We start from the raw sequence: 23427 nt of genomic DNA on the forward strand, positions 1-23427 counted from the left end.
AAATATGAATTTGTGCATGTGCCTCACTGTCGATAAATACAGACCATCGGAATTTATATCAAAGTGATAAAAAAATATTAAGAATTTTTATTCTTAAAGTATTTTTATAGTACATAAAATACTAAACAATAAAGATAAAATTGTATGTATATAATTTATTAAAATTTATATAAATTAAATTTTTATTATTATTATAATAGGAATGTATTACGATATAAATTTTATTTTTTTAGTTTTTTTAAATATAATAATAAATTTATTTTTGAAGAAATTTGAAATGTTTTAGACCAGGTTTATGGAGTGCATGGTATTTTTGGTGAAACGAATATTAGACTCAAGTTCAAGAGGTCAAAAAAGAGTAAACTAAAAATTTTAGAATCTAACATCCATCGACAAACAACAATTGATGAAAATATCACGTGTGATAGCTTTAATATACGGTTAAAAAAATATACTATTGGTTTTGTTATTATTTAAATAATAATATCGTAAAAAATTACTAAAAACATTATTATTTCTACCAGTTTTGTTATTTTTTCTACCGATTTTGTTATTGTTTGTCACTTTACCGAAAATATTAAAAAAACATTGATGTTTTAGGTATAAATAATAATATTAATTTTATTATTTAAATAATAACAAAACCGATAATATCTTTTTTTAATTGTATATTAAAGATACAACAACAACAATAAAACCCAATTCCCATATGCAATGGGGTAAGGGGGAGGTAGGGTAGTAGGCTGCCCCCAACGCCAGGTTGAGAGTAGCTTTCGTGGAAGACCTCCGGCAGTCAGAAAAATTAAAATATAGATAAAATGCAACATGTATAACTAAATACATAAATACATAATTGAACAGTATTCATATGCAATCATTAATAACGTATGCGCGTCTGTAATTGGAAGTAATCCCTGCAAATAAATCCCTGCGAAAAGATCTATGCATATAGATAGAAAAGTAAGACCCGACTAAATTTAAAAGTGAAGAGAATGATACACAGAAGTCAACGGTAGCAAGCCCAGTTCTAAGCCTTCATAAATATCAATAACAGAAACGTATAAAAAGTAGAAGTCATGGAAATTACTACAAAGGTAATATAAGAAGACAGAGATGTTACACCCTAAAGATGTGACCCACACTACTCGACTACTCTAGTCTTAAGTCTCCATACTTTCCTATCAGAGGTCATGTCCTCGGAAAGGGCTAAATCCATCATATCAGATCTCAAGCAGTCTTCCCACTTCCGCCTTGGTCGTCCTCTCCTTCTAACACCGTCGACTGTAATCGACTCTACCCTCCTGACCGCATCCGACGGTAGTCGCCTAAGGACATGCCCAAACCACCGTAGTCTTCCCTCCCTCAATTTTTCGAAAACAGGCACCACCCCCAAGGACATCCTAATTGCAGAGTTTGTTGTCATATCCCACAAAGTCCTACCGCATGTCCATCGAAGCATTCTCATTTCTGTGGCCTCTATCCTCCTTACGTGATCATTCTTAGTTGCCCAACATTCTGATCCATACAACAGCGCTGGTCTTATTGTCATTCTATAAAATTTTCCCTTAAGTTTTAGAGGCACCTTCTTGTCACACAAAACTCCAGTTGCGGACCAACAATGATATTGAGTGGTGGCCATCAATAGGAACTTTGATTGAATTCAATAGTTAAATTGATATTTTATATAAAATTTATAGGTTAAATTAGTATTTTATTTAAAATTTAAAGTCAAATTACTATTACATCCAAAAACCAGGAATCAAGTAAAAATTTGATTATTTTTACTAACGTACCACATTAACAAAATAACGAAAGTTAATGAACTAGTTGTCAAAATAAGAGATTGAAAATAAAAGTGACCATAATGTATTTCTTTCAAAATTGATGACTAAAATAAGACAAACCAAAAGGAAAAGGGGTTAATAGTGTAGTTTATCCGAAGATTAAAATAAATTTCACATCATTTTATAAAGCATGCCATATATATGAAAAGTAATCCACACGCTAATCTATAAAGCCATACCGTAATTGCATCTTTACTCCCTCAACTTCTCTTAGTATTATTTGCTTTATCTTTTTTTAAAAAAAAAAATTGGATTGAATATAATACAATACTTGATCAAATACTCTTGTTTATATTCTTGTATATGTGTGTTAGAAATCGAAATTTTAAGGGGATAATAACAAATCATTTAATCATTAAAACCACTTAATTTGTGCATATTTGATTTATCTTTGATTGTTACATATGAAGATTTCTGTCGTATATCATATATTATTTAATTTTAAATTTCTAGAATTTTAAATTACTAAAATTGTGATTCATATTTTAATTTGGATTTCTAATCGAATATATGGATATCCAAATTCAAACATAAAATTTAATTTGACAAATTTCATATTTAAATTTTATATTTTGTAACTTTATAAAACATCCTTTATACATCTACTCTTATAAATATATATATATATATATATACACAATGAATAATTAAACATACTAATTTTTATTGGTCAGAGTCTTAGTGGTTAGCGGGTTACTCACTTATTAGGCTAAAAGTTGTCTAAATTCTAAAGACCCATTTTTTATTGGGTTTTTGGATGATTTAGAACTAGAATTTAGACTATTCGTATATGATCTAATTATCTATTTTTTTTTCAAATATCCAATCTAAATTATCTGAAAAATTAGTAAATGAATTAAATCAAAATATCAAATTGATCTAAACACAGAATCAGATCATTTTTATTATGAAATAGTATAAAAAGTTCATACATTTAAAAATATTGTCACATGTCTCGTTAAAAATTCCTCTAAATCTAGACGGAAGAAAATAGTAGATATAAAAATCCACACAACAACCAAAGGAATAATAAAACAACAAACTCAAACCAGCAAGCAGAAACAAAGTCAAACCAAAAGGAACCAACAGACAACATCAGCTCCTTGCGAAATCAGCATGCAAAATAGAGGCAAAACTATCACTATTTATTATTTGAAGTGAAAACTTCGGAAAATGACTTACGAAAAATCAGAACGTAAGACATTTTTCATAAAACACAAATGAAATTTTATTGATCAGTAAAATGTTTTACGTTGACCAACCAGTTTTCCTCTAACCAAACATTGAATTTTTTTTCTCGAAAAACGAATTACGTAAAACAAACACGGGAAAACATTTTTCAAAAAACGAATTATGTAAAATAAACACGAGATTTCGGAGAAAACCAATTCCATAATTGGTTTTCCCCAAACAAACAAACTCTTAGTTAGTTTGTTAGCATATTATTAAGAGCCTATTAAAGTGTTAGGCTAAGACTAAGCTTTTGTAATCATTTTTCTCTAATTTAGTAAAAAAACTATTTGCCTTTTTGTTGTTCTCTCCACTAACTATAATTATTGGTTCCTCTATCACCTCCAACTTCCGCCGTTCAACCGTCTCCGGCCACCATGCCGGAGTTATAATATTTTCACATGAAGTCTTATAAAAGTTGAGAATTATATGGTCAGGTTCTGCAATTTGTAATATTTGGAAACATGGTATACTGCAATATTACCGAGACATTTTTATACAAAATTATAGACAACACATTATATATTTACATTGTTATTTTTTTTAACATATTAATATGTTTAAAGATAATATTTATATTTATTTTCAAAATTAATAAACTTATACATACTTACCAATAAAATTATTTAAATTTGGATTATCTAAAAGAATATATTCTTTTATCTGAATTAATCTTGTGATTTAAACACTTAAGTTACAGAATAAAGTTCTACTCATCATGAAATCAAATAAGATATTCTACTAATATATTTTGATTAACAAATAAGAAAAAATGAAATAAAATTTGGAGAACTTTCAACTTCTAAAACTTCATATTCGTTCATTTTTAATACATATACAAGTTAACAAATTAGAGGATAGATGTTCCTAAAACTTAAAGCCTTTAATTACATTTAGATTGTAATGTCAAGAGTAAGGACAAAACTATGTAGACTTTAGAAATAGGTCTTTAACTTTTTTGGCGTTTAATTAAATTTTATCTATTTTAATATTAAATTAGATAATGTTTTCATTTTAAAATTTAAATTTAAATTTAATGTTTAAAGTTGAATTTATTATAACCTCTTTTATTTAGTCATCTTATTAATGTACATCTACAATTTGTCGGTAGAGGGCAAAAAATAACTGTCTTTTTTAAAGTGAGGATAATTTCTGGAGGTAAAGTTTTTGTATTAAGATTTATTATTGGCATGTTACATCCTTGATAGTTTGAAGTGAAGGTGGTTTATGCATGGCATATAGATTCTTTTGTGCCAGGTTCATTGAAATCCGAGATTTCCACACCTGCTTTCAAAGTGCATACTGTTTTCTTCTTCATATAGAATGGTTGTCGATAAATAAATTATTTGACTTTCCGAATTGGACACATCCAGGGCTGTCTCGTCTGAGGATAGCACTCACTTGTTCAAGCTCCTATGCTGGAGTATAATGTATCACCAGTCGGGATGTACAAATCGTGACTCGTATTATTGAGTGTAATGGTTGGCACAGCGCTATTTGTGATCAACTGATCATGCTCATGTGTTTTGGAGATGAAGCACTTTCTTCAGTGGACTTAATCTTAAAATATGGCAGGAAAAAGGTGTGTTTTGGGAGATATGTACGTAAAAGAAATCCCCAGTATGTCTCTCTCTGCGCTTCACTTACTAAATATAGAGGAGTTTGTATTTTTACTTTGTTTCTCCGGGTGGATCGGGCAAAACATGGGAGAAAGAAGGTAAAATCTATTTATAAAAAATATAAACAAGAGAGAGATAATACAAGGGGAGGAGAAGGAAATGCGGAATGGGAAGCGGGAGTTGATTGGCTGAGGACCCAAGGAAAGAGTTGATAGGGGCAAGTGGCACTCTCCTCGACGTTCTTCTGTGCCTGGTTTCAATGTCGCCATTTCACCATCTCTTCTTCTGCCTCTAATAATAATACTCAAAACATCAACAATAATAATATTGTCTTGGATCATTCAACTTGTACGCTAACTCCATCGCTAGCAACAGCCAGTACTAGATTTCGATTATTCTTCCCTCAATCTCATCAAACCTCCTTTTTCCTCCCATGGCTTCTCAGAAAAAGGTATTTTCTTGATTTCTGATTTCATTTAAGAAACAAAATATTGGACTTGCATTGCCTTTTGTTGTTGTGATGAATCATTAATTGACTATTCAACACATGCATGCGGCGCTCCATTTTTGTTCCTTGTTTGTAAACAATGGTGCTATGCAGGGTGAGCCTGAAGCAGATTTTTTCACTGAATATGGAGAGGGAAGCCGATATCAAATTCAGGAGATCATCGGGAAAGGAAGTTATGGGATTGTTGCTTCTGCAATTGACAACCACACGGGTGAAAAGGTTGCAATAAAAAAGATTAATGATGTCTTTGAGCATGTTTCTGACGCGACACGGATTTTGAGAGAAATCAAGTTGCTGCGGTTGCTGCGGCATCCTGATATCGTAGAAATAAAACATATAATGCTCCCTCCATCCCGGCGGGAATTCAGAGATATTTATGTTGTTTTTGAGTTGATGGAATCTGATCTTCACCAAGTAATTAAGGCCAATGATGACTTAACTCCCGAGCATCATCAGTTTTTCTTATACCAGCTTCTTCGCAGTCTCAAGTATATACACTCAGGTCAGTGCATTTCAGAATGCTTCCCTGACCCTGTCTCTTCCTTGTATAATTTTTTCGCTTCCATTTGCTGCAGCAAATGTATTCCATCGAGATTTAAAACCAAAGAACATCCTTGCTAATGCTGACTGTAAGTTGAAGATATGCGATTTTGGCCTTGCTCGAGTGTCATTTAACGATGCCCCATCTGCCATTTTTTGGACTGTATGTTGTTCTTGCATGAAATCTTCAAGCTTCCGCATTCATCTTTCCTTAGTATTTCTCAAAGGCTTAATTTACTTTTAAATTCCCCCCACCCTGCCAATTACACTAGGCAAACCTCCAAAAAGGTGGTGCTAACTAATCTAACTTATTTAATCCATCTAGGACTATGTAGCGACCCGCTGGTATCGTGCTCCTGAACTCTGTGGATCATTTTTCTCCAAAGTAAGTTCTTTTAGTCTTCTATATATTAGGCTCTTCATCTTTACATTCTTATTTCCAGTTGCTGAGATTGCTAAAGGAGACGGAGATAAATTTTTTGTTTCGGTAAGGTAGTCATATATATATATATATATATTGATTTGATTTCTCAAAATATTTTCATTCCCCTGTTCTTCCCCTTCTACTTTATATGGAACAGTTATTGTTGGTATTTATCCAGAGAAATTTGTTTGGACTGTTGCTCCCGAGTTATTCTATTTGAACTTTGATTTCAATTTTACTTGGCAGTAAAACCACAGTAGGCATTTTTGTTTACTTTTTGATAGATATGAATTTCATTTGACATCCTTTTTGCATATACATCATTCTTCACTTTAATTTGATGTTGTCGGTAGCATGTTTGAGTAAAGTTCTTGGAATGGTTTAATTCTAAGTATTGATCTTTGAAGTAGTCAATATCGGATTGCTTTGCACTTGTAAGTTAATAGTTTTTCTTATGTGGAATTTAAGTTTGCTGCGTTATCTTTAACTTAGCTGTCAGCCATTTCTGTAATCATCATTTATTGTTTTTTTTCCTACATCATCTTCTAGGGGAAATTTTTTAAGCTAATCTTGCAGCTTTAAGAATTTGTATTGTTGTTACTGCAATCTGGAATAATAAAGTTAATACCTGTAAGTTGTTAAAGGTACTGTTTAATGTGATGTTAGAGAGGCCATGTAATCAATAGGTTTATTCTCTGTGTGCTCAAATCAAATCTCTTCTAAATTAAGCTAACGACATTGATCATATTAGCAAAGGCTAGGAGCTAAAGAAAAATACTGTGCTCTTTTCTTTAGTTCATCTGTATTCAGATGGCATGCTCCGTTATCTTGAATATTTTAGCCACTTTTAGTGTTATTGGTGCTCACCTATCATTGTCTCCATCGACCTTTTTGTTAATCAATTGTTTTTATATATCTTCTGAAAACTAGAAGTGCAGCATCTGAAATTTCATTTGATTTTTGATGTATAATAATTGTATTAAATATTCAATAGATCGGATACAGGTGGTTAAAACCAAAAATATGTTTTCTTAGGCTATAATTGTAATTTCCGAGTTTTTAATTCTATTGTAGTACACTCCTGCAATTGATATATGGAGCATAGGATGCATATTTGCTGATATACTTAAAGGAAAACCAATATTTCCTGGAAAAAATGTGGTGCACCAATTGGATCTCATGACTGATATGCTTGGCACTCCCCCTCCTGAATCCATATCAAGGGTTAGTTATCTTGTGTTCCTATATTCAACTTGAAATGCATTCACTTCAACCTGACACTGATTTCAAGCTTTGTTACTGAGTTTCAATTCGAGAGATTAAATACTGACCACTCATTTTGCTTAATTTATCATGAACTGGCAGATTAGAAATGAAAAGGCAAGGAGGTACCTTAGTAGCATGCGTAAAAAACCACCCGTTCCTTTCTCACAGAAGTTCCCTAATGTGGATCCTATGGCTCTTCGCCTACTTGAGCGCTTACTTGCATTTGATCCAAAAGATCGTCCCACGGCTGAAGAAGTAAGATTGAGCAATCTTAGGATTTTAATTTTTTTAAAAGCACTAAAAGAGAAACGAAGTATGCATACAAGAGATGACCCTGAAATTTACAGAAAAAGGGGTTTCTCAATAACATTTTTTATATTCAGAAAACATAAAGGCTATAATTACTATAGAATTGAAATCCATGAAGGTATGGACTTGAATTCAACTTCTTTTGATCTGATGTTTTGTCAGCGTCACTTCATCCTTATATGATAATTCTTCTCACCCTTGACATTAAATCAACTATAAATGATAAATCTGCCAGTTAGATCATGACTCACAAGCTTCTGATGTCCCTAACGTTGATGTTCTATGTTGGCAGGCTTTAGCTGATCGATATTTTTATGGTTTGGCAAGTGTGGATCGTGAACCATCCACTCAGCCCATTTCGAAACTAGAATTCGAGTTCGAAAGAAGGAAATTGGCAAAAGACGATGTCAGAGAACTGATTTATCGAGAGGTACTCCACATTCGGTGCTTTGGTAGCATATGGTTTCTATTTATCGTATTGCTTAACCAATTTGTGGCTTAACAGATATTAGAGTATCATCCCCAGATGCAGCAGGAGTATCTCCGCGGCGGGGATCAGACCAACTTTATGTACCCAAGGTTAGAAAACATTTAATTTTTCAAGTTACATTAACTTCACTCATATGGTCATCCTCTTTTGATATGTGCATAACGATATTGAATTCTGGTTTAATGATTTTTTTCATGAGTTTCTTGAACATGTAAATGGTCTTTCTTTTCCCCCATCGTCTTTGAAATGGTTACCTATTTAAAACCGCGTGATTTATTTTTCTTAGGATCTGTAAGCATGATAACATATTTTGTAAATCCGAACATACATGAGTACCCTTGTTTGGTCTGCAAAAATTATTGACGTCCGTCAATGTCTCCCTCAGTATCATGAGCCTTCTACTTTATCAGCATTGTATACCTCACAAATCTTTCGAGCCCTTAACTTTTGTTGCTTAATATGATGTCCAAGATTGTCCTCGTACAATTTATATCCAGTTTACCGAAGTGGAATATAAGGGGATAAAAAAGGTCCAAAATTCAAAATTCTAGTTGAAAACATTTGCTTCTAGCATTGCAATTAACGTTTTTCTTTTTGTTTTCAATCACATAGTGGTGTTGATCGATTCAAACGACAATTTGCACATTTGGAGGAACATTATGGTAAAGGTGAAAGAAGTACTCCACTTCTAAGACATCATGCTTCTTTGCCTAGGTATGCTTCGTAAGTTTTAGGGATCATGTCGCTGATGTAATTCCCCCCCCCCCCAAACTGTAAAACCAGGGTAGATCCTGTCATACTTTAGATGGTGGAACATACATATAGTTTGTCTAGTTCATGTGTCATATTTCAATTTGCTTGAATAACTTTGATATCTTCTTTTCAGAGAGCGAGTTCCTGAACCCAAGGACAAGAATGATCATCAAGATGGCAGTGAGAATAATGCAGCTTCAATATCACAAGATGGTTCAGAAAACTCTAGTGCTCGTAGCCTCCTATTGAAAAGTGCTAGCATCAGTGCCTCCAAGTGCGTTGTTGTGAAAGAAAAAGATGACGCCGAGGTTGACATCTCTTCACTAAAACCTGTCTGACAAACTAAAACCAACTTGGCATAAAAACAAAACCATTAACGTTAACTCTCCAACAGCCAACTGACAAGCCATTATTCAAGCTAGAACAAAATGGATGTTATGTAGTAGCTCTCTTATTTATTTTCCGTGCTGCAGGTTAATGCTGATGAAATCACTGATGAGACAGTTACTGGCTTGTCTGAGAAGGTTGCAACTCTTAATGTTTGATCAAACCGCTTTTGAGGGATGTAGTTGGCTTGGTGTGTTACCTGTTTTTGCCCCAAGGCTAATTCACAGTGATTTGCTCCAAACCATTTTCTTTTCCCCCCTCTTCGGAAAGAAGCTAACAGTAGGATTATGACAACGTTCACAGTTCAGATAAGGCTTCACCTGTGATGTTGCTCTATTTACATTTGAAGAAAGCAAGAGATGTATTTGTTCTTTTGTGAGCTTCAGAAATGTCTAGTAAGGTAGTAAGAATTTTGATTTTAAAGAAAAAGAAAACTCTGTATACTATTTTTATTTGAATCACTGTTGCGCTTTTGGCGTAATTTCCAGTAAAAAATGTGCTATAACTCGTATTCGGATTGATTTATGAAGAAATTGAGCCCAGTTGTGTTGTCCAGTGTTCATACATAAGTCTCGAAGCAGGAGAATTCATCCCTGCTGTAATGGTTAAGGCTAGCACTGTGATAATGTTGCGATTTCGATGACTTAATCGGAACATCCTTCCGAGGTTCACGAGGATAGAATTCGAGATTGAAATCGGAAGTTTTCAGTTTACTAATTTAAATTTCTAAGTCTAGAGTTGGTCTTTTCTGCAGGTTTGAGAGAGCCCAGCACAAGTCTAATTATGATACCTGAAATTTAACTCTTTTGAGCTGTACAGCTTATCTGATACTGTTATTTTATAACTACGTGCAAATATAATTACTATATAAAATTATTAATAATAAAGAATCCTCATTATTCTTCCCTTCCTTTGATCCTCAATTAAATTCCACACCCTTAGCTTTCCCTTTCAGTTATCCTTTTTTCCCCCAATCAAATCAAAACCCAATGCCTGAGCTCGCGGAAACTTACGCTTGCGTGCCCTCAACAGAGCGGGGCCGTGGAATCCTGATCTCGGGTGACCCGAAATCCAACAAGGTTCTTTACACGAATGGGCGATCCGTCATCATTCTCGACCTTAACAATCCACTCAACGTCTCCGTTTACGGGGAGCATGCGTACCCGGCCACGGTGGCACGGTTCTCGCCGAACGGGGAGTGGATCGCCTCGGCTGACGTGTACGGCACCGTTAGGATCTGGGGGGCCCACAACGATCACGTCTTGAAGAAAGAGTTCAAGGTTCTGTCGGGTCGGATTGATGATCTCCAATGGTCTCCTGATGGGTTGCGGATCGTCGCCTCCGGTGATGGCAAAGGGAAGTCTCTCGTTCGCGCTTTTATGTGAGTTTTCCTTTCCCTTCCTTTATTAGTTGTTTTTTAGTTCAATTTTGGTATACTGTAAGTGGAGGTCTTATGTAGCTGACAAAGAAGCTGGCATTTTTATTTGAATTTATGTTATATAGATTCATTTCAAGGTGAAGAGGGTTTGTTTTATGAATTTTCAATGAACAATATGATGCTGTCCTAGGATTTCTTTGTATCAAATACTTGCAGTAATCAAGGTTGCATTTATTTTTTAATACTAAAAAGGTTCAAGCTTAGTTTTGGTGAAATAAGAATTGTATCAAATCTAATGCTCAAATGACGCATCACACATAAATCCCAAATTGCTAAAGTATATGTCAGACATGGTGCTTACCATAATTTCCACAGCCATTTGCTTCTTCAACTCAAATTGATTGCATTTACCTACTCAAACATGTTTGAAAATAGGAGTGCTTAACACATGGTATGGAAACAAAAGTAGCAAAGGATCCTGACTTTTAATGTTAGAGTTGCATGGATGCTCGGATGCGTTATTCATGATTGACCTTTGATTTTGGATATATTATGAAAGAAAAGAAAGAAACTTAATGGTGTTCTTTATCCAGTACAAGTTCTCATGTTGTTATTATTAATATTTGATGAGCATTATCTTGCATAGGTGGGATTCAGGTACTAATGTGGGTGAGTTTGATGGTCATTCAAGACGAGTTATGAGTTGTGCTTTTAAGCCAACAAGACCATTCCGCATTGTGACTTGTGGAGAGGACTTTTTGGTGAATTTCTACGAAGGCCCACCCTTTAAATTCAAGCAATCTCACAGGTTTGGTATAACAAATCTGTTTCCTTTAACACGTTTGGCTGATAAGATCTCTTTTACTTCTAGTTACAGATATAATAAAAAACGGACTTTTTTTTGGACTTACTAAGAAACTTAGTTTGGAGACGTGCACACATACACAAGCATGTGTGCATGCTCAGAGACATGCACACTCGACTCATATTTTGCTCCATGTTTGGAGACATCAAATAACCTGACTTTCAAGAAAAAAATCTAGTCTCTTCGATATTTGGAGGTTATGACAATGCAATCTTTAGTATGTTTTTCATTTCTGGTATTAATTCATAGGCTGAAACGCTTCAATTTTTATTTGCAGAGATCATTCCAATTTTGTAAATTGTGTAAGATTTTCTCCAGATGGAAACAAATTCATCACTGTAAGCTCTGATAAAAAAGGTATTATATTTGAAGGAAAAAGTGGTGAGAAGACTGGAGAGTTGTCGTCTGAAGATCCCCACAAAGGTAGCATTTATGCTGTCAGCTGGAGTCCTGATGGTAAACAGGTGAGCATCTGACAACTTTTATTGCTTGGAAATTGAAATTCCAGTGTATATGTTATATACACCTATTCCATTATTCCAAAATGCAATCTGATATTTGTGATTATTGTTGTCGTGGAACATAAAGAATAAGCAGGCACCAAAACTGTATTATCAAGTTGAAATCCCTAAAATAGGTTTACCTTTTCTTTTCGTCTATGTTTTGTTCATCTGATGTGTAGTTATTATTTTTCCTAGATGCACGATGTATTTGCTTAGAAAAGGCATGGTTTTAACTTTGAAGTATGAAACAATCTTTACAAGATAGTTAAATAGATCAGTGTTTTCTTTCATTATGTCCCCTCCTTTAGTGCAATTTAACTACTTACCATACTATGTGTATATGCTTTTTAAGATTTATTAATATTTTTTCAGGTGCTGACAGTATCTGCTGATAAGACAGCAAAAGTATGGGATATCTCTGAGGATGGTAACGGGAAGTTGAAGAAAACGTTGACATGTTCTGGCTCAGGTGGAGTTGATGACATGCTTGTTGGATGTCTTTGGCAGAATGATCATCTTGTAACTGTCTCTCTAGGTGGCACAATTACTTTGTTTTCCGCTAGTAATCTTGAAAAGTCCCCACTTCAATTATCCGGACACATGAAGAATATCATTTCATTAGCTTCCCTAAAAAGTGACCCAAAATATATACTGTCTAGTAGTTATGATGGGCTAATAGTTAAATGGGTTCAAGGTTTAGGATATAGTGGTAAATTACAGAGGAAAGAGAATTCTCAGATTAAATGTTTTGCTGCTTCTGAAGAAGAGATTGTTACTTCTGGATTTGACAATAAGGTACTCATTTTTTTATTTCTAGTCTGATGAAACGTTCATTTAAGATGTTCTTCTTTTTTTCTTATTGGAGGTGGATGAAAACATGCTTCTTATGTGGCATTGACTTATAGTTTCACATTAGGTTTTGAAGCAGTAGGTTTGTCATGCATCATCTTACTTATTAACAGAATGTACCACTCAGATATAGGTACATGTTCAACACGAATGTAAGCTTTACTATAGACTATATGGAAAAGGTCACATCCTCACATAAGTATCTTCTTTTAAACGTCGTATTTATATTTGACATTAGTATGTTACAAAAAAAAGAGTAGAATATCCATTTACGAATTACGATGTGAAGATCATGGTTTAAAATTGACCCGAAACTTTTAGGTGATAATTATTTGGGTATAATATCTCAAGTTATGCCAGAAGGAAAATCATAATTGAACCTATGAGGTGCAGAAGGATAAAGTTAAGCGCTAAACTTGTAATAGAGGAAATATCTTTTTATGTTACAGAATTTTAGTGTAAAATAAGCAGCAGGTATAGCTTCTAGTAATTGTATAACGTTAACAGTCATTTTCTTTTTTCTCTTTTCCTCGTGTCCATGAATATGGGATCTGATTTCTGTTTAGTAAAATATTTATGTATCATACTCCACACCTCATCATTATCTTTTTCTCTTGGATGTGTAGGTTCTATTGTTTCTTATATTTTCCTTTTAATGGTACTTCTATTCCAGATATGGAGAATTTCTTTTCATGGGGATCAGTTTGGGGATGGAGATTCAATTGATATTGGCAGTCAACCAAAGGACTTGAGCCTTGCCTTTCTCTCTCCTGAACTTGCTTTGGTTACAACTGACTCAGGAGTTGTTATGTTGCGTGGTACAAAAGTGGCATCAACCATTAACCTTGGTTTTGCTGTGACAGCATCAGTGGTTGCACCAGATGGAAGTGAAGCTATTGTTGGCGGGCAGGATGGAAAATTGCATATATTTTGTATCACGGGTGATACCCTTAAGCAAGAGGCAGTGCTTGAGAAACACCGAGGTGCAATTACTGTCATTCGTTACTCACCAGATTTCTCAATGTTTGCATCTGGAGATGCAAATCGAGAAGCTATAGTCTGGGACCGTGTCTGTCGAGAGGTATTTTCATTAGCATTTCAATATTTGTATGTTCTTTTAGCGTTTGAATGCCATATGATTTTTACAGTAAATGTGGCAAATGTGCAACATGCTATTAGCTGCCTGTCTCTTTCTGTTTCTTTATCATTGTATATTTATTCTTATACACTCCAAAAAGTGGAGAGAGAGACATGAACACGGTTACTGCAGTGCCTACATGATGTAAGTTTGTCTTTTATTTTGCACTAATGAATATCGTTTAACATTATGTCATGGGCTTTCTAGCATGTATGTTCCCTTGTTCCAGATAACTTAAGCAGACTGAACCTTACAATGACCTTCCTATGTATTTTATGAGGGAATGTTAGTGACTGGCCGTTGATTTAGAATTAAACATTGATCTGGACATAAATTAGCTCAGTTCGGGATATTGATAAGAGTTTTTTAGTTTCATGGGAAATTTTGGGCAATTTGGTTTCTTTATCAAACTTAACAGTGGTGGAACAGACATATATGACAAAGGGAAATGGGTGGTTCATGATATGTGATTTCAGTCCATTTTCTCTTCTTCTTTTCTTCTCTTGAGTACTGTATGTTTTGTCGTCTATAATGCTTGACGTTGTTAACTACCACTCTTTTGAATTGCTCTCTTTAGCATTTGAGCTGTAGAACACGTAAAAAACATCTGACTTATTTTTCACAAATACTCTTGAGCAGGTAAAGCTCAAAAACATGTTGTACCACACTGCTCGGATAAACTGTCTTGCTTGGTCTCTCAATAGCAGTATGGTTGCTACTGGATCACTCGACACATGTGTAATAATTTACGAGGTTGACAAGCCTGCATCCAGTCGTATGACCATAAAGGGAGCTCATTTAGGCGGAGTTTATGGATTAGTCTTTACTGACGAATACAGTGTAGTGAGCTCTGGTGAGGATGCATGTGTTCGAGTGTGGAAATTGACCCCCCAATGATGAAGGGGGAATGGAGAGATGCCTTGATTGGACGTTGACTGTTGGTTAATGTGATGTATTCTGAGATTTCTTTTGGTGAGTTTGATCAGCATCAGGTATGCAAACTGTGATCTAGAAGTAGGAGTTGGGTGATTTTGTGATATGAACAGCCTTTCTAGTGTGTTGCATCTGCAAGCAAGTTTTCGATCTCCAGACCCTTTTGCTGCTTAGACTGTGGGCATTGGTCCACCATGCAAACAAGATGTTGTCGCATCACGGGGTTTTGCATTTAAATGATATCGTGACAGGGTCGCATACTTGATTCCTTTGTTATCCAGTTTGCGCATGTTAAATTATAGTGAGTGCTTGTTGTACTGAATTCTCGTGCTTTCTGTATCTCCTGCATTGCATTTTAAAGTTAAATGGACTGCTCAAAGTTTTCTACTTTTTGATATTCTATTCTTTGACATGCTTCATACATTAAATAATACTATTAAATACAATATTTTTATATGATAAAATTAGATAATCTTTGACTTATTTTATAGAATTATCGTAAAAAAATTAATAATGTTAATGAAATCAATTGTATAGATTCAAACGAGATTATGCAAAATGGAAATATATATACACATTTTCATCTATGCATTTGATACGAGATGGCCGTATAGTATTGTTGACCGGTGAATTAGACAACCGTAGATGGTGGTTGAAGGGTTTTCCTGATTGTGTGGTGGTTGAAGGGTTTTCCTGATTGTGTGGGTCTGGTCTTTCTGAGTCGAAGTATTTAAGTGTCTTTGCTTTATGTTGCATGATTATTTATAGTATCCTGGACAAGCGTCGACTAGAAGATGTCGTGGCGTTGGTGTTGATGGGACGTCTTAGGATGTGATGGTTTAGACTTGGTCATCAAAAAAGACCATATGTATCAATATGTGGTCGTTGGAGATCATACGTGGGAGATGTTCACGGGCAATAGGTGACATGTGGTCGTCGTTGAGAGTTCGTATGACTTATATTCACGTCCTTGGAGGTTCGCACGAGTCGTATGTTCACAAGTATGGAGGTTCGCGGGATTGAAGGCTCACAGATGGCAAAAGTACAGTGCGGTACGGTATAAAAATGTCTATGAGCCGATTGTCTATTCGAGTGGCTGGTGGTGTTTATATTAGTAATATCAAAGTTTATTCGTAGACTGTCCTCTCCTTGTTGCTTTGGATTCAATTGGCCTTGCTACTTATTTCGAGGACGTGCTTCTGAAAATTTGTTTGATTTAGAACGGTTCATACATTATTAATGAAGGCTTATATTATACATCATGTTTTCAATAATAAAACACCACTATGTATCAAGTCAAATGGCATGTGTAGAATTGGAACTTCATGACTCTACTTGGGCCGGAATTGCATAATCGTGTACTCTCTCCGTAGCTTTTTTGGCCTAAGAAAACAATGTGCAAGAATTATGAGAAAATCACTAGGGATGGCTATATTATATTTACAGAGATGGAACATCTTTACCTCTTGCTCCCAGTTTGTTCGAATGGTAACGATGCCAAGACAAGTTACTTGAACAGCAAGTGCACATATGATTCCCAGCCATAGCCCCTGATTATATAAATTGCCAATTAAATGTAGCATTGGGTCACAATCAAAGAAAAGATCTGGGTCTTACCTTTCCACCAACATGGAGTACAAAAGCGAACAGAATTGCACATGGAATCCCAACTATATAATAAGATCCCAGATTGATAAATGCTCCAATCTTCTGCCATCCACATCCTCTAGCATTGCCTGAAATTTGCAATCCAAATCTATGGACGTCATATCTTTTAAGTGCAGCCATCTGACATGATGGGGGGGGGGTGGATGTATATAAAACCTGAGAGAACACACTGAAGCGAATCTAGAAAGTTGGAAGTGGCTACTATTGGCAACATGGCTGCTACATATTCAACCACTTGTGCTTCATTGCTATAAGCATGGCCCCAAACGTTTCGAATCAATATCAAGACAGATCCCACCAAAATCCCCTCAAATATGGCCATGAATACAACCACATTTACAGCTAAACGAGCTGCTTCCGGATTCCCTGCTCCTAGTTCATTTGAGACCCGAGTGCTGTACAAAAATTGTTGGAACTCGCTAAGTACAGTGTTTGAAAAACAAGGAAATCTCTTCTTAGCATCACTCACCTTACTGCACCACTCAGTCCAAAGGGTATCATCCAAACCGTGGAAGCAGTGTTAAGGCTAGAAAAGGAAATGTTCATCAAGTTTGGCAATTTGCATTGTTAAGAATCATTTTAAATGCTCCAACAAAACTGTTGGTTGAAAATAGCTATTTTGATGTTAAAAAACATAACCAAATAGAGAGCACCGAAGTTTCTAACTGTGGGTTAGGAAGAAGACCTGATAGCAGAACCATCATCTCAAATGACCACATCTCTAAGCTGTTCACAGTCATGCCAAACAAAACTTAAAAATTATGAGCAAAGGTCTTGCTTAAGGTCAATTGAACTCCGACTCAATATACATTAATACTTAGTACGGGCTTTAAAAGAGATAATGAAGAATGGAGAGAGGTATTTACCAGACCATAGTAGCAGAAGGAATAGCAAGGCGAAGAAAAGTGAAAATATTGAGAAAGGCCTCCCTTGAAAACCCTGACCAAGTCTTGGCACAAGAAGGAGACAGCTTAACATAAAAAAACAACAACAATACATTGATCCAGTTGGAGACTGAGGCTGCCAATGCAGCTCCTCTAAACCCAAGGTCAGATTTGAAAACCATGACCCAACAGATAAGGATGTGAAACAAAGTTGTGATCCCAGAGCATATCATCATCGGGAACACGATGTTTTGAGTCTGCAAGAACTTGACCAGACACTGAAGGAGACCGTATGCAAATACACTGGGGACCATGAAACCAGCATACTCTCCGGCCGCCATGGATATGTCGTGATCTTGGCCTAGAAAAAGTAGGATGGGTCCAGTGTTTATCCATATAATGGAAAGGGGTATGCTGACCATTACCATAATAACCATTGCTCTTTGCATGTGGATTCCCATCATCCAATATTGTTTTGCCCCGTATGACTGTCCACAAAGGGTATCCAGAGCAGTTGACATACCCAGCTATGCAAAACAACATCTTAATCCGGGATTGGACAATATAAACAAATACATTGGGGAAAGAAGAATTTGTTTAGGTATCCTTTGAGTCATATGTTCTAATTATATTTTTATATACACGTAGTAGTAGTATTAATATAAAATTCGACAAAAGCCCAATCATAAAAGGGAAGATATGGGTAAAAAAAATTAAAGAGCATGAACTAAGCTTTCGGCCGAAACAAGACAAAATGAACAATGCATATTCATGAATGTACACAAGTTTTACTGATTGGAGCTACTAGATATTAAAAGATTTTTAATGAAAAAAAATATTTTTATAAACGTGGCCAAATTTGAAAACTTATCGTCAAAACACGACCATAGACAGAATGTACGCATAAAGACATACATTGACGTAGACGTTCACAGTTCAGACCATGCACACAACACAATGTTCTTTCATCATCTCAAAGAAAACAGCAGCAGCAACAACCAGAAGTGAAGAAAGGGTTATCTAAAACTTTAAAAAACAACAGTTACCAGCAAGCTGAAACCAGTAACAGATGCAAAGGAAGTAGCCATAGAGGCAGCAGAGAGAGGTAGCTCGCCGAGATGTCCAACCAGCATCACTGATATCATCTGTATACAGTACTGGAACAGGCTGACCCCTATTAAAGGACCTGCTAGCCATACTTGTTTCTTCACTTCATCCAATATTACTCCATTACCGTTGTCTCTGCAGCTGCTGCTCACTGCCACCGTAAAATCATCGTTTTCTGGGGGTGTCTGAATCAAAGCCCAAGTTATAGACGAGCTCTTCCCTTCTCTCTCCATCGTGTGTGAATATGTGAAAGTATAAGATGTTGGGTTGTCGGCACAGAGCACTTGATGTCTGCCTTTAATAGCCCCAGGTATTCCTTGCCCATCTTGTGTGGACTTTGAATGTCCTTTTTAAACAGTTAAAAGTCAGCCTAAAGGGAATGACTATTGAGGGTGTCACAAGTAATTTCATCTGGATTTGTATGGTGGAAATTAAGCTCCTTCTGAACAAAGTTACGTGAGCATTAACAACAGGGAGGGGACCGATATCAATTTTTATTTTTTGTGGTTGTCTCAATCTATCTTCAAATTTATAAATTTTCATTTGATTTTGACTTGATTTAAATTTTAATGTAGAACACTGAAGGGAACCAAAGAAGTAGGAAGTAGGATAGGTCTAGTCTCTATTAGTGCAAGAACATGACCATACAATGAATGCCACACACCAATTTATTTTGCCCTGCTCTCTTAATGCCAACCCTCCTTTCATCCACTACTCTTTTCATGGTGAATTTTAATTTAAGTACATTTGAAGATGAATACGTCGAAATGTAAATCTAATAAAATACCAAAAGATTAATGATAGTGGAAGCAAGGATGAAGTCAATATTGAATTACGAGGGATAAGTTATTTAACTTTGAAATAAATAGGGTCTAAAAAGTAATTAAATCATAAAAATTAAGAGATTAGGATTTTAATTTCATAAATTTTAAAATTTAATGCTCTTAAAAGGTAATTAAACAAGATAAATTTAAGATCAAAGTTTAATTTCTTTAATTTTAAAACTCAGTGTCTTAAAAAAGAATTATACCATAAAATGATGAGAGGGACAAAGGTTTAATTGTAATAGTTTCAAAGGTAACTATACCATCATCAAAGTTGGTGGTCATTGCCTCTCCCACCTATAACATCTTATCGTCCTTGAGTGGAAGGGATTTTTATAGGGATACATACGGGACCTGAATCTGTCAGGTTCCGACGGATCGATCCTATTGGGCCAGCTTTTTAAAAGAAAATAGGTTTAGATTGAAATTTTTATAGGATAAATTCGGGTTATGGTCGGATTTAGGATAGAAAACACCCGACCTAATCTGACCGGAGTAATAATATAAATTATACCTTATATACAAGGATGTGCATGGGTCGGGTCAGATTGATTAAAATCCGATTCAATCCGACCCGAATTTAGAGTAACTTCACCCAAATCAAAACCCAACCTGACTTTTGAGATAAAATATGACTTCTCTCCGACCCGACCCGACCCGACCCAAAACAATATAAAATTATTAATTTCATTTAATAAAATAGAGACTTAATTGAAAAAATAATATAAAGAGGGGTATTATTGTAATTATATCTCAATATATAAGGTATAATTATATTATTTTTGAGTCAGGTATTTTTATCCTAAACTCAAACTCGAATTAAAAAAATGACCCAATAAGGTCGGGTTGGAACTTGTCAAGTTCAGGTCATGTGTTCATCCCTACTTATATATTTAGAGATAATTACAATAATACCCCCTCTTTATATTTTTTCAATTAAGTCCCTATTTTTATTGAATAAAATCAATTATTTTATATTATTTTATGTCGAAGTCGGGTTTTATCTCAAAAGTTTAGTCAGATTTCGAGTCAGATAAAATTACCCTAAACCCAAATCAAATCAAATTTCAAGTGAATGATATAAAATTTTCAGTTCAAAACGGATCGACTAAAAGCCGACTCAACCCAATCCATATCCATCGCAATTTTTTTTCTCCTCCTCCTAATGAATGCTAGTATTATCTAATTAATTATTATATGTACAAAAGGTGGACACATTATCTTTCTCCAAGAGTTTTGGTCCTCCCAAACAAATCATTTAAAAAAACTTTACACTTTTCTTCTTTATTCAAATATTCAGCTATACAACATGCCAGCACTTGCCTACTTTTGTTCTAGCAATGGATTTGCTGAACACATATAGATCAAATGTAATATAAAATAGGATAAAATACACAAATGGTTCCTCAACTATAGAACATTGTTTTGTTGAGTCTATTAACTATTAAAAATTATAAAATGATCCTTTAATTATATGGTGTTACTTTGTTGAGTCCCTTAACTATTAAAAGTTATAAAATGATCATCTGACTATTCATATATTCCAAACTCGTCATTTTCTATTAAAAATTTGACGAAATTCTGAGTTGGATATTAACCTATTGATTGGATATGATAAAATATGATCTCAAAATCTCAAATGACTATACAGTTGAAACGGTTTTGAGATTGGATTTTATCATATCCCATGTAGTAGATTAACGTCTAGCTTAGACGACTACCAAACAGAAAATGACGAGTTTATAACATAGATTAGTCGAGTGATCATTTTATAACTTTTAATAGTCAGGGGACTCAACAAAGTAATATCATATAGTCGGGGGACCATTTTTGTAATTTACCCTATAATATAATGGTATTAAACTATCCTCTTATATAATATAATTAATATCATATTAATATAAAATACATATGGGTTATCATGTCCAGTCTGTTTATCATATTAAACAATAATAATTTTATTGTTTTCAATTATTGTAGGTGTTTATATAATATATGCAATTTTATATTTCTTACTCAAATTTGGATTACAAAATATAAATATGCATTTGCCGCATACTTACGAATAGTATTAAAAAAAGAGAAAATAATTTCAGTTATCGAAAATTATTTATAATATATGATTTTAATTAATTTTTTTTGGATTTGTAAAAATAATCAACAAATTCGTAACGCGAACTCCTATTTTGTAACACAGTTTCTAAATTCGCAACTCGAACATAAAAAATTCCGCAACGTTAATTACCAATATAAGTAAACACAACTATTCGCAACTCAGTTTTCAAATTGGCGAACTCGGATTTTTGACCGGATTTTTTTTAACGTGTTTATCTATATCGATAAATGATTTGCGAAATTGACGAATTCGATTTGCGAAATTCGCGTTGCGAATAATTATGTTTACCTATATCGGTAATTCGCGTTACGAAAACAAAATTCGCGTTGTGAATCACTCAACTAAACCTATACCTGTAAATGAATTGAACAAACACGAACGAATATATGTTCATGTTCGTTCGTTCGTTTAACTTTAACCAAACAAACGAACTGTCGAAATGAGTTTTTCTTTAAGAGGTGAGATTTTACATTTCGCAACACGAATTTACCAAATTCGCAACTCAGTTTTCAAATTAGCGAATTCGGATTTTTGACCAGATTTTTTCTACATTGTTTACCTATATCGATAATTGAGTTACGAAATTAGCGAATTCGATTTGCGAAATTTGCGTTGCAAATAATTGTGTTTACCTATATCAGTAATTAGCGTTGTAAAAATTTTCATGTTCGAGTTGCGAATTTAAAAACTGTGTTGTGAAATAAGAGTTCGCGTTACGAATTTATTGATTATTTTTACAAATTCAAAAAAAAATGATTAAAATCATATATTATAAGATATTTTCAGTCATTGAAGTTATTTTCTCTAAAAAAAAATATAGGTTTCAGTTCAAAATTTTCGGTGGAAGCTTGAATTAGAATTAGTTGATATTTGGAGAAATAAAATCCAACATATGGTCAAAGCAAGCCATATTTAGATTTTAAAAGTCTCGTACACATGGGTGTGTACCTGTTATTGACTGGGTCATGGTGGCTAGTGCCAATATAAACGTAACAAGACGACTACGTATATAAAAAATATGATAAATTACACAAAATGGTTCATCGATTATATGGTATTGTTTTGTTGAGTCTCATAATTATTAAAAATTATAAAATCACCCTTGATTATAAGATACTATTTTGTTAAGTCCCTCATCTATTAAAAGTTACAACATTATCACTAGAATATTCATATGTTTCAAACTCGTCATTTTCCGTTAAAATTTTATGGTTGTTTGAGTTTGACGTTAATATGTTGATTGTATATGATAAAATCATATTTTAATAATATATATACTGACACTACCATTGCTTTCAAGTACTAGCTCAATAACAAAATATTTGAAGCACTAGCTCAACGTCATAATGTAAACACAGTTTCTATTCACAAAATACAACTCAAATAGTTTTGGGATATAATTTTATCATATCTTGGTAAGGAGGTTAATATCTAGTTAAGACGGTCACAAATTTTTTAACGAAAAATGACGAGTTTGAAACATATGAATAGTCGAATAATCATTTTGTAACTTTTAATAGTTAGGGACTCAACAAATGAACATCCTATAGTTGAGGGACCATCTTATAATTTTTAATAGTCGAAGGACTCAATAAAACAAAATTTCTATAATCATTAGATCATTTGTGTTTTTACCTTAAAAATATTAAACACAAATATAAAATAAATTTTATATTTTGTTTATTTTTCATTTTACTGTACCAAAATATATAAAACGATGAGAACATTACATCAACAAAGTTTGATCTTTAAAATATTAATAGTAAATTTCATTCATAGTTTTTTATCATCA

The 23427-nt window shown here is 34.1% G+C and overlaps 3 protein-coding genes across 3 annotated transcripts; 2 read left to right on the plus strand and 1 right to left on the minus strand.

The window, feature by feature from the left end:
- The first annotated feature begins 5089 nt into the window (after positions 1-5089).
- Positions 5090-9831, plus strand: LOC120140539 (mitogen-activated protein kinase 9-like). Its single transcript, XM_039155507.1, has 11 exons — positions 5090-5144; positions 5295-5703; positions 5777-5904; positions 6067-6126; positions 7240-7389; positions 7531-7686; positions 8033-8170; positions 8246-8319; positions 8843-8944; positions 9117-9291; positions 9457-9831. Exons 1-11 carry the CDS (start codon positions 5127-5129, stop codon positions 9526-9528), a joined length of 1482 nt encoding a protein of 493 aa, XP_039011438.1. The 5' UTR covers positions 5090-5126; the 3' UTR covers positions 9529-9831.
- Positions 9832-10257: 426 nt separating this feature from the next.
- Positions 10258-15423, plus strand: LOC120140537 (actin-interacting protein 1-2-like). The gene is made up of 6 exons (XM_039155505.1): positions 10258-10751; positions 11395-11556; positions 11891-12077; positions 12489-12911; positions 13639-14046; positions 14743-15423. The coding sequence occupies exons 1-6, from the start codon at positions 10360-10362 to the stop codon at positions 14998-15000; spliced, it is 1830 nt and encodes a 609-aa protein (XP_039011436.1). The 5' UTR covers positions 10258-10359; the 3' UTR covers positions 15001-15423.
- An 813-nt stretch (positions 15424-16236) lies between these two features.
- LOC120140481 (protein DETOXIFICATION 16-like) lies at positions 16237-18992 on the minus strand. The gene is made up of 8 exons (XM_039155468.1): positions 18635-18992; positions 17571-18115; positions 17344-17430; positions 17174-17230; positions 16861-17099; positions 16654-16772; positions 16500-16586; positions 16237-16419 (listed from the first exon to the last, which is right to left on the minus strand). The coding sequence occupies exons 1-8, from the start codon at positions 18926-18928 to the stop codon at positions 16360-16362; spliced, it is 1488 nt and encodes a 495-aa protein (XP_039011399.1). The 5' UTR covers positions 18929-18992; the 3' UTR covers positions 16237-16359.
- Positions 18993-23427: the final 4435 nt, after the last annotated feature.

The sequence above is a fragment of the Hibiscus syriacus genome, unplaced genomic scaffold (genome assembly GCF_006381635.1).
Source record: "Hibiscus syriacus cultivar Baekdansim isolate YM2019G1 unplaced genomic scaffold, ASM638163v2 tig00110785_pilon, whole genome shotgun sequence".
NCBI classification, from domain to species: domain Eukaryota; kingdom Viridiplantae; phylum Streptophyta; class Magnoliopsida; order Malvales; family Malvaceae; genus Hibiscus; species Hibiscus syriacus.